The sequence below is a fragment of the Empidonax traillii genome, unplaced genomic scaffold (assembly GCF_003031625.1).
Source record: "Empidonax traillii isolate 1590-97213 ecotype Southwest subspecies unplaced genomic scaffold, ASM303162v1 scaffold555:size490716, whole genome shotgun sequence".
In the NCBI taxonomy this organism is placed as follows: Eukaryota; Metazoa; Chordata; class Aves; order Passeriformes; family Tyrannidae; genus Empidonax; species Empidonax traillii.
The window spans coordinates 56,258-67,850 of NW_020955748.1; the positions used below are offsets into that span (position 1 = coordinate 56,258).

The 11,593-nt window shown below is 55.5% G+C and overlaps 1 protein-coding gene across 3 annotated transcripts in view; it reads left to right on the top strand.

The window, feature by feature from the left end:
- LOC114064542 (ankyrin repeat and fibronectin type-III domain-containing protein 1-like) overlaps window positions 1-11,593 on the top strand; it is a 192,935-nt gene that overhangs the window by 21,544 nt on the left and 159,798 nt on the right. For all 3 annotated transcript variants that reach the window (XM_027897710.1, XM_027897708.1, XM_027897709.1), the window contains exons 2-3: window positions 78-271; window positions 6,294-6,511. In XM_027897710.1, the coding sequence (XP_027753511.1) occupies window positions 199-271; window positions 6,294-6,511 (291 nt within the window). In that variant the 5' untranslated portion in view covers window positions 78-198. The remainder of the gene's footprint in view (window positions 1-77; window positions 272-6,293; window positions 6,512-11,593) is intronic.

The window sequence follows — 11,593 nt, forward strand, 5'->3', positions numbered from 1 at the left end:
GCTGCTGAAGGGCAGTGCCCTGTGTGTTCTCCCATCCCAGCTGCTGAAGGGCAGTGCCCTGTGTGCTCTCCCCTCAGGTCTCTGGACAGAAAGCTGCAGCGGCCGCTCCTGGGCAAGTCCCGGACGCTGCCCAGCATCCCCCAGTCCCCGGTGCTGAGCAGGCTCCCCCTCCTCGACTCCACGGCCTACAGGGAGGAGATGCCGGAGCAGAAGCCCTACAAGAAGTGCTCGCCCTCCGACCACCAGAAGGGCTGCACGGTCCCTTCAGCCGGTGAGTTCTGCGGCGCCGGGATGAGCCTCTGCCCCTTTCCACTGCAAACCCCCAGCAAACCTTCCCTGCTTCTCCAGGGCCACAGAAAACAAATCCAGCTCCAGCCTGGCTGGAGTTTATCCTGCTCCAAAACCAGCCCTTCTTGACAAACTTTTGGGTTTTTTTGCCCCTGCTTGGGCTTTTCTTTGATCTTGGTACTTAAACCTCCCCATCCCTCATATTATGCTGATGAAAAAGAAGAGCTGGATGTTGAAAGGCACCCAAGGTGGTGATGCTTGGAACCTTCTGCTGGGGGGTGGTGCTTGGATCTCTCTGCCTCTGGGTGAGCTGCCTCTCCTGACCACATGTGCCTGGGTGAGCTGCTCTCTCAGGAGCTCCTTGGCCTCTGCAACAGCCCCAAGTGCCTTTTTTCCTGTGCTATGAAGTGGCTTCAGGGCACTCATGGATGGTCTCCATCAGGAGCAGCGTCAGGAGTGTCTCACTGTGCTCTTCCCACAGTCCTGGCTTTGGAGGTTTGCAAATGCTCCCCAGCCTGGCAGTGCGTGTTGGCCCTCAGGTCAGCTCTGAGGGTTTTTATCGTGTTCTTCCACTCTCATGCTGATCCTGATGAAATACTAATATGGTTGGACCAGCTGCTCTGAGCGAGTTTATTGGCAAAACCACTGGTGGCCAAAGTGTTTCAGTGCTTTTGGTGCCAGCAGGATCACGCTGGGACTATAAAAATAATAGGAAAAGGGATTATTAGCACTGAGACAACGATAAGGCCTGCAAGCCAGGGCTGACAATCGGGCGCTGAATAAAATCCTTATAAAACAGCTCCCTTCAAACAGCACCCTTGGATTTTTTTATTTTTATGTTTTTTTTTTAAGTCTAACCCGCTCACAGTCGGATTCCTGTGTTACCCAGCAGAGCAGCTGTCCAAACCATGGATTAATTTTAATGCTTTGCAGGCTGCATTTTGTTTCCTGGTGCTCCTAATTCTCCCAGAAGTCGTGCACAGAGGAGAGCTGGGACACTGCTGAGCCCACCCTGCTGTGCTTGTCCTGGTGGAGCCCCTGGGTGTCCTGCAGCACCTGAGCCACTGCTCTGCTGTGGGTGGGACCCAGGGTTTTTCTTTCAGCCCCTCAAATTGCTGGAGTGGGTCTTGGAATGGGAAGAATACCTGTGGGAAAGGTTGTGTAGCATCCACCACAAAGGGCATCCACAGCACCCCTCTGCTGGTCCCTGGCTGGTGTGCTGGGAGCTGTGCTGGAGGGGGAGGGAGAGAGGGAGTTGGAGGCTGGTGTAAGACCATGGGATGATGTCCTAGAGTGAGTCAGACCCACTGCAAACCTGTCAGCTTGTGCTGCAAACCCCTCCTCTCCTGTGGGGGCTTGCGCTCCCTGGAACAGCCGTCCTGGAGCAGACCCCGTGCACGGCCCTCCCTGCACAGCAGGAGTGAGGAGGAGCCCTGAGTTCACATAACAAGGCTTCAGGATCTCGCTTTACTCATGGCCAGGGATGGTGCCTTAGAAGGTGCCAAGGATGCCAAAGGAGGAGGAGGTGTAGGAAAACCCGTGTAGATTGGAAGGCTCCCTGCACAGCCAGAGCCTTGGATGAATGAATGAGGAGTTGTTTTCTGTCCAGATCCTCCCGTGTTCTTTTCCTGGCTCAATTAGGAGCTGCTAATTAACTGCTCATGAAGGCTAACCAGGATGCTGTCACGGAGGAGAAAAAGAAGGGCTGGCACTGCAGGATGGGACATCTGGGCAGCAGGACAGGAGTGGGGCAGCACGGGGCAACTTAACGAGCCCCAGGATGCTGGAAAGGAAAGCAGGGATCTGTGAGTTAGAGCTGGGCTGCAGCATATCAGGAGAGAGAGGAAATGGAACAGGTTGCCCAGAGAAGCTGTGGCTGCCCCATCCCTTGGAAGTGTCCAAGGCCAGGTTGGATGGGGCTTGGAGCAACCCGGTTTGGTGGAAGGTGTCCCTGCCCGTGGCAGGGGGTGGGATGAGATGATCTGTAAGGTCCTTTCCAAGTCAAAACATTCCATGATTGTCTGATAAGTACCTGTTCTTAAAGAACTGGTGAATTTGTTTTGAGCAGGTGCCATCGCTCCCCATTTGAGACAGGGGGACATGGTCAAAATGAGCTCAGGAAGAGTCTCATCCACAGGGACATGAGGCTTGGCAGGAGCAGGGCTGTCCACGGGAGAGGTGATAAGCTCATCTTCCTGGAGGGTTCACCTCTCCTTGGCACAGAAACTGCGCTCTGGCTTGCTGCTTTTTTGGGGGCCACGAGCAGAGGAGTCACCAAGCAGGGTGGGAGAACTGGATGAGGTGTGACATCCTCATCTGACCATCAAAACATGTTCCTCAGCCTTTTCCTTTGTGTCCCATGGTTCCAGTGTGTCAGTGCTGGAGGAGGGGTGTGCCCTGTCACTCCATGGGAGGGCACAGGAGATTGTCCTGCTGTGGCACCACAGCTCCTCTGCAGGTCCTTGTGAGGGTGCCAAGGTGCCTGGCAGGGAATTGGGACCCCAAGGATGGAGAGAAGAGCTGAGCCTGTGGCTGCTGAGCCTGCCAGATCCTCTCCTCTCAAAAACAACCTTCCTTTTCATTCAGGGACTGAGGGTGTCCTGTTGGTCTGGTTTTGGTTTTCCCCTTCAGGTAACCCACAACAGTGGTGTGATCAGCTGGGACAGGCCCCAAGTTCTCCTTCTCCATCCTATATCCTTCACCCCCTTGCCCGGAGCAGTGCTCCTGGATTAACCCCAAATCCTTATGGTCACAAGCCTGGGATATAGCAAGGGGAAGACAAACACAAATGGGGCTTGACTGCACAGGGGCAGTGCCTGCCTTGTCCCAGCGATTATCCCTTGGGTGTCACACTGCAGTGTGCCAAGAGATTTCACACATGCTTGTGGCACAGAGAAATGAGCTGCCTTTCGCTTCTCATCCCTTCTTCCCCTGGGAAGTTTTAGGTGTGAGACTGAGAAAGACTCTCTGTTGCTCTCTATTCCTCCTACAACAGGTAAACAGGCAGGGGCTTCTTCTCAGCTTTTGGCTGCCTGCAGCCCTCACCTGCAGCCTGCCCACGGAGGTTGCTGCATGTGGTTTACATTCCTGATCCCTTGCAATTCCCTCCCCTTGCACCTGGAAGGAGCAGACCACTCTGGAGCTCTTCCCTGCCTCCCCCTTCCTCGTCAGGGAACATGCAGAGCTCTTCAGGAACTGGCTCCGTGCCCTGCTGTGGAGCTGGGAAGAAGTGAACTGATAGCAAGGTTGGTGTGAGCTTATTGGGAATTATGCCCATGGGAGGAAAGGAAAGAAGCCAAAAGGAAGCAGCTGGATTTGAGCTTAGACCAGGATCCTGGAACTACTTTTCCTAAAGCTTGCAGGGATCATCCTGTCCGTGCTCAAAGGAGGTGCTGGAGAGGCACCAGGTCTCTGTCCTTGCTGCTCCCTTCATCCTTGGATGTGTGTCCTCCTCACCACTTAAATTCAGAGGGAAGGAAGGTTTTGCAGGAGTCATTACTGTCAAGCCTGAGAGGACCTTTCAGAGTTGCCCATGTTGAGGGCACAGCTCTGGGTGCCAGAGGGGTGAGCAGCTGCAGGGCAGAGGAGCATGAGGACGGTTGACCTCCAGGTTGTGGGCTTTCTCCTCTCCCTAGAATTTCCTCTCCAGGTTGGATGGGACCCTAAACAACCTGATCTAGTGAGTGGCATCCCTGCCTATGGCAAGGGGGGTGGAACAAGATGAGCTTTAAGGCCCCTTCCAACCCAAATCATTCTGTGATTCTATGACTTCTTGATCTTTCCCTTCTGACAGTTCTGGGCTTGATCATTGATTTGCTTGTTTGGCAGCAATCAGGAACAAGCTCCTCCAGCACACAGAAAAGCCTTTTGGGGTAGACAAGGCTCTCTCCTGCAGTGGCTCCCCATGCCCAGGAGGAGGGACCACAGTTTGGTGAGGAACACCCCTTAGGGAGGCCAGGGAGCAGCTCCTGGACTGTGCTGGAGGATGCGGCTCCTGTAGCTCCTTGGAGAGAGAAGAGACCAAGAACAGCAAAATCCTTGGGAAACCGGGATCAGTGAGATCAGATGTGACCCAGATGAGGCTTGAAACCCAACTCCTCATCCTCGGGAGAGGTGTCCTGTGCAGAGGAGAGGGTGTCCAGCACACAGCCTTGGACTCCCTTGTGCAGGGTGGCAGAGCAGGGGTGCCCTGTGGGGCTGGGAGGGAGTCTTGGGACAGAGGGTGGCACAGGCAATGGTGGGGCCATTGCAGGTGAGCACGAGGGCTCTGGGGCTGGTTCCTCCCTTTGTGTGTGATTTCCCTGCGTGGTGGGTGGGTCTCCTCCCGTTTCCTGCCGCGTTCCTGGAGCGAGGCTGTCTCTGCCTCCCAGTCTGGATCTGCCTCCGATTGACGTGTTTGTGCGTTGAATAATCACAGCTTTCAAACAGCAGTTCCTGTGTTGTGTGAGGTGACATTTGGAGAGGAGCAGCAGCAGCTTATTAAATTGAAAGTAGGGGAGGGAAAAAAACTGTCACGGTGCTCGAAGTGCTGTGCTTTGGGTTGCCTCTTTCATGGAATCACAGAACAGTTTGGGTTGGAAGGGACCATAAAGCTCACCTCATCCCACCCCCTGCCATGGGCAGGGACACCTTCCTCCAGCCCAGGTTGCTCCAAGCCCCGTCCAACCTGGCCTTGGACACTTCCAGGGATGGGGCAGCCACAGCTTCTCTGGGCAACCTGTGCCAGGGCCTGCCCACTCTCACAGGGAACAATTTCATCCTCATATCCCACATAACCCTGCCCTGTGTCAGTGTGAGTAGGTGGTTGCTCCTCTGGTGGCTTGTAGTCAAGCCATGTTCCATGTAAACCCCGCAGCCTTTCTGGCTGGGCTGGACTGTGGCTGGGTTTTACCTTAGGGCCATTATCTGCTTCAAACTCTGAAGTGTTTTGCTCCTCAGCCCTGGAGTAGTGGGGTCACCTGGTTTGTGCTCAGAGGTGCCGGAATTTTAATAGTTAGACACTCGCCTTGGGAAGAGGCTGCAGGAGGAGGAGAGCTCTGAAGGCAACCCTGTGAGATGCACTTTTGGGCTAAAAATTGCTCATTTTCCCAAGAATTGAACAAGAGGCTTTTATTGTTTGTTTGTCATGGCTTGAGCAGTGATTTTGGCTTAAGGGGGGAGGCAGGGCAAGCTCCAGATGTGAAGGAGAGCTTGGCAACAAAAGCAGGCGGCATCCGAGCTGAAGGGAAGAGTGTGGAGCGGTGATATTCTGGAGACATTTCCTGTTGTTTGGTTGTTTTTCTCTTTTGTTGCAATGAAAATGTGGTCAGTCCTGCCCTGGGAGCACCAGCCTTGCGTGATGCTGACTGTCCTCTGCCGCTGCCACCGCTGTCACAGTGTCAGTGAGGTTTGTCCCCAGGCTCTCAGCCCTGCAGAGCTGCTGGTGATGGGCTGGTGGAGACAGGAGGTCTGGCTTCTGTCCTTCATGTGGCTGTTGATTTGCTCCTGGCTGTGCTATAAAGGGTTTTTTTTTTCTGCAGGAGGAGATGGCAGCAAATCCTTCTGTAATTTGTAACATTTGTGCTGCCTCATTTTTCACGTTCACAAAGCAAGATTCCAAGACCAGGTTGAGCAGGGCTTGGAGCAACCTGGACTACTGGAAGGTGCCTCTGCCCATGTCAGGGGGTGAAATGGGATGAGCTTTAAGGTCCATTCCAATACAAACCGTTCTGTGATTCTAACTATATTTGACTGATTCCTGCCAGGAAGGTGTTGGGGGCTGTGGGTACGTGAGGCTGGGCAGGTTGGGAGCAGGGGCTGTTGCCTGAGGCAGGGGATACTCAGGGGTTTGCAGCAGGGATGTGCCCTCTGACCCCTTCGTGGGGAGTCAATCCCACAGCATCTGTACCCCAGGGCACGTGGGGGTGGGGCGGGATGCCCCCTGAGCATCCCCAGAGGTGCTCTGGAGGGTAGGACGTGCCCTGGGCTGTGGATCTGATGGGGTGGTGTATCCCTGTGCTCCCCAGGGGAGGCCTGGCGGCTGGAGGATGACTGCACAGACCCCCCCCGGGACCCCCAGCTGGGCACGGCGGTGGAGGATGCCCCGTTCAGCTACTTCCGCACCCGCTCCTTCTACATGAGGAAGAGCCTATCGGTGGACAACCACCTGGGGTCCCTCAGCTACGCCGTGCACCCCGCGGAGACCAAGGCCGAGCGCGTCAAGACCAAGCTGCGGCGGCAATTCGTGAGTACGGGGGCTGCCCCGCCCCACCCACAGCTTCCCAAAAACACCCACATGTCAAGGGCTGGTTTGATGGCCAGCATTCCCAAAACAACAGGCAGAGAGGCTGCTCCAGCCTGGGGGAGCAGATGGCAGCGGCAGCTCGAGTTTGCCCACCCCATGGCAGAGCCCCTCAGCCGGGGGGGTTCCTGGCTCCCCCATCTCAGGGGGCTGTCGCTGGTTCAGGGGTGGCTGGTGCTCAGCCAGGCGATGTGTGGGACAAGGGCCTGGTTCCTGGGCACTGATCCCCGCTCCCTGGGCTGTCCAAAGCATGGAACGAGGTTGAAAGTAGGAAACAAGTTGTCCTGTGCTCACCCTCACGTTCATGAGGAACTGCATCTCCCCCAAGGTTTGTCCTGGGCCAACAATGGGGGCCTGGGGCAACAGTGAGCCAGCACTGAGTCCCTGGGGCAGCTCAGCACTGAGTCCCTGGGGCAGCTCAGCACTGAGTCCCTGGGGCAGCTCGGCCCTTCCTGGCCCTTTGGAGCATCCTGGTGGCTGGACAGCCAGGACACGTCAGGGCTGCACCGCAGCTGCAGGAGCCTCTGATCAATGTTTAATGGGCTTTGCCTCTTTTCTTTCCCAGAGACACCCGATCCCAGGGTTCATATGGCCTTGTGCTGCCTCGTTACGGGCTGGGAGATGTAATGAGGGCTCGGGTGTCTCTGTGGTGAAAAGCACTCGGTGTTGATTGGCAATGGGTGAGAGCGTCGGCACAATGGGAGCAGAGGAGGGAGTGGGTGCCTGTGCACCTCGAGGTGCTGAGGCTGAGGGAGTGGGGCTCGTCCTTCCCCAGGCTTTGCTCAGACACATCTGAGATCCCCAAAATCGCTGATGTTCCTCTAACCCAGAGGAGGGGCTAGTCCTCCCCCGGTGTGCCTGGGCTGCGTCGCTGCAGGACAGTGTGAGTCTGGGGGCTCTCCCTCCCTGCTTGTGCTTGGATGGATCACTGGATGTGATGCTGCTTTTCTGCCTGGGAGGAGAGTTCCAGCCTCGCAGTGTGTTGGTGGCAGCAGTGGGTGCCGTGGGGGTGAGTCTGGGGGAGCTGGTCACGACCCGGGTGCTGCCAGTGAACCATCGCCGTGGGAGCTGCTGCCTTGGCTCAAGAAGCAGGTGAAAGCTCAGGGATGGAGAGGAGTGGCTGAAAGATGCTAGAACTGTTCAAGCTGAGGTCCTGCTGTGGGGTAAGGCAATGTCTGCTTTGTCTGTCTGCCTGGATCTGTGGCCCCAAGGGCACCCAGCACAGCGGGAGGGACAGGAGGGCACTGAGACATTGGAGACCATTCCTTTTGCAGGGATGTTTTTTCAGTATCTCCCTGGGACCTGTCCCCATGGCCTCCCTTCTGCATGTGTGGAAGCCCTTGGACTCTCAGCACAGTGTCCTGGTGCCTACAGAGAGGTGGGTTCTGCCCTGCCCTGTGGAGCAGCCCCTGCCCCTGCCCGCTCGATGCCATCCCAGCCCCTCTCTGTGCTGTCTGGGGCCCGTTTGATTTGGCCTTTGGCTTCCTCAGGGTTTGGGGACCTTTGGCTTTCCTTGGTGGATCCCCAGAGCTGAGTGTTCATCAAGGAACAGAGTAGGACGTCTGTTGGGTGTGGTTTGTTTTTTTTTTTCCTTGCTACATCATTTCTTGGTTCATTCTAACAGCTAAAAGCTGTTGTTGCTGTAGGCTTGGCTATGGCCTCTGACCTTGTGAGACCTGCTGAGAAAAACAGACTCATCCTACTTGGGAAGGGCATCCTCAGGGCCCTTCAGAGGAGTCTTGAGCAGAAAGTGTGGAGGAAGGTGAGCTGGTAACCTTTACTGAGGCTTGGGCCAATACAGGACCAGCATTCCCCACACAGCTCCAGAGCCTGGTTTGTAAGATCAAAGTAAAGGTCCTGCCAACCTTGGGAAGTTATTTCCTAGAGCAGTTTTGGGCTCTGTGTCCTCCCAAGCTGGGTAGTTACCTTCCATCTCTGTGCTGGAGGTGTTGCAGCTTCCCCTGGATTCGTGTTGTGCCCTGGTCCTGCCTGGCACCTGCTCTGCCCAGCCCTGGCTGGTGGAGGAATCGGTGCCAGGGGGATCCACTCTCCTCATGCCTGGCAGAGCATGCACAGGAGAGAGCATGATTTGCCTTTTCCCACTGACTCATCTGGGACCTTTTAGGAAAGTCCATGTTTAAAACTGGATTAATTTTTCCAGGCTGTTGCACTTTCCCAGCCTGTAATGTTGATTTCTGGCTTTGGTCTATCCCTGCTGACAGTCTGAGCCTCCTTGGCCATGCGATGCAGCTGCTCACCTTCGTTTTCAAATTCCCCAAAAATAGAATTTTGGGAATTGCTGAGTGAGGGGGGAGGCTCCTGAGGCTTTGGGTGGGCAGCAGGGACCCTGTGCTGCCAGGGTGGATGGAGACAGGGCAGAGCTATCGCCCACATGAATGCAGTGCCGTGTGGCACATCTCAAATCTCACATCATTAGCCTCTGCCTAATGAAGGCTTCGTTCTTGTCATGGGCACCTGAGCTTGTCCAAGGGAGAATTTATTACAGCTCGTGTGAGAACACTGGAGTCTGGCCTGCCTGCATCCCTGCCCGTGGACTGCTGGGTGCTGCCGAGGCTGCTGAGATGCAGAGGGAGCACCTGTAAATGCTGCCTGGCCCCGTTGTCCTGTGCCTGCCAGCGCCCAGCACACCTTCCTCCCCCCCCGAGCACCGTGGGGGGGTGGATTTCCTCCAGCCACAGAGCTGGTACATGTGTCTGCGGCCCCACTCTGGTGTGTGATGGATCTGCACGTACAGATTACTGGAATTTGCATAATTTGAATTTTAAATGAATTCCAATTTTTGTGATTGTCAGGACGAGTTTTTCTTTCTAATAAGCCTTTCCTTTTAACTCCTCCAAGGCCTGCAGTGCTGTCAGCGATTCTGCCCTGGAGACACAGGAGCGGTTGATTGCTTTTGACATCTGTCTGTCACACGGATCCCCGGCCTTGTCCCAGTCACTCCAGCTGTGATGGAGACATGCCCAGGCTGGGACTGTGCTAAATGTGCAGAGACTTCCCAAGCCTGTGGGTGCAGCCAGTTGTCCCCTGTATGCAGCCAGTGCTGGAGGCTTTGGCATGATGCTTATGGTGACAGTGGAGTCGGGCGCAGCCCTGCTGTAACCCTGCTGGTACCACTGAAATCCCAGCTCTCTTCTTGCTGTTGGGTTCTGTTCTGACAGTGCTATAAACCTGGTTTCAGAAAGTGCCAGCAAACAGCCAGAAAAGGCTTGGCTGTGCCTGTAGTTCAGTGTGACAAAAAGAAATAATAATAAAAAAATTAGAATCCTAGAATCCCAGAATGCTTTGGGTTGGAAGGATCCTTAAAAACTATCTCATTCCACCCCCCTGCCATGGGCAGGGACACCTTCCACTGTCCCAGGTTGCTCCAAGCCCCATCCAGGCTGGCCTTGGACACTTCCAGGGATGGGGCAGCCACAGCTTCTCTGTGCTGAACAAATGACTGTGCAGGAGGCAGCTCAGCTGTGCCTGGTGGGGAGGTGGAGCAGAGCAGTGAGTCTCCCTGGATGCACATGCACAGTGCCTCAGCCTCCAGAGCAGAGTGGCAGTCAGTGCCTGAAGGAGGTGGGTGCAAAGGCAGGTGAAGGATGAGCTCCGGGTATCACTCCCTGGGCCCAGCCCCTCCCTGTCACGTTGCTCATTTTCTGACTGCTGTTCACTGAGTATTTGAAAAAACCTCAACAACCTGATAAATAAAGTGATGTTGGAGCCAGAGAGCAGCTCATTCCCCTGGGAGCAGGGAAGAGGCTCTCTGTGAATCACCCCAATTTGCAAATTAGTGTGGGAGGGAACCGGCCCAGTGATGCTCCGAACCAAAACCTACCCGGCTCATTTCTTTGGTGAACGTGGGTTTGTTTGCAACAGCAGCTTGTGACGTCCCAGCAGGTGCTTTGTGGTGCCTCTAGTAAAGCAGGGATGGCTTGGGAAAAGGAGAGTGTGCTGTGGGACTGCTCTCAGCATTCCCAAACAAAGGGAGATGTCCCCTGTGGGAAGAATTAGGAATTAGAGGGGCAGTTTTGGGGGATTGCTCCAAGCTGGGCTGGTTCTGTCGGGGTTTGGGACAGTGTGATACATCCCACTTGGGCAAAGCCAAGCTGGGACCAGGTGTCTGTGATAAACAGCCGTGACTGGCTGAGCTGGGGCGGGTGAAGCCTCTTCTGTTTGCTGTAAGTGATGTGGACCCAGGGTGAGAGCACAGGGCTCTAAAATGAACACACAGGAGCTATTGGACCCTGAGCTTGAAAGTGGAAGGGTTTTTTAGCTTTGGGTTTGATTTCAGTACTGCCATTGTGGGGTGGGTACTAGTGAGAACTACATATCATTTTCCAGGGCTTTCCCAAGAAAATATGCAGGCTGGCTGAGGTTCTTTCCAAATAACTTATGCAAAGTACCATGAAATAATCTCTAGATTCAAAATATAACAATCACAGTGAAGACCCACCACGATCTCCCTGCAAGCCTGCAGTGTTTGCACCCTCTGCTGGTTTTGCTCCGGGGAGGAGAGCCTGGCTCGGGCTGCCCAGGGCTGGGGGTGCTGTGGGGCACGGGGAGCTGGTGCAGGAGCATCCCATGGGCTGTCAGAGACAAAAGCAGCAGCTTCAACAACCCCAAGTGCAGGGTCCTGCACCGGGGCCAGGGCAATCATAATCACAAGTACAGACCAGGCAGAGATTGGATCAAGAGCAGCCCTGAGGAGAAAGGCTTGGGGTGTTGGTGGGTGAGGGGCTGGACATGCCCCGGCCTTGTGTGCTGGGACCCAGAGAGCCCCCGTGCCCTGGGCTGATCCCACAGTGTGGGCAGCAGGGGAGGGGGGATGCTGCCCCTCTGCCCCCTCAGGTGAGACCCCCCTGCAGAGCTGCCTCCAGATATGGGGCACCAACTTCAGAAGGACGTGGAGCTGCTGGAGAGAGTCCAGAGGAGGCCACAGGGATGCTCCAAGGCTGGAGCCCCTCTGCTCTGGAGCCAGGCTGGGAGAGCTGGGGGGGGGTTCACCTGGAGAAGAGAAGG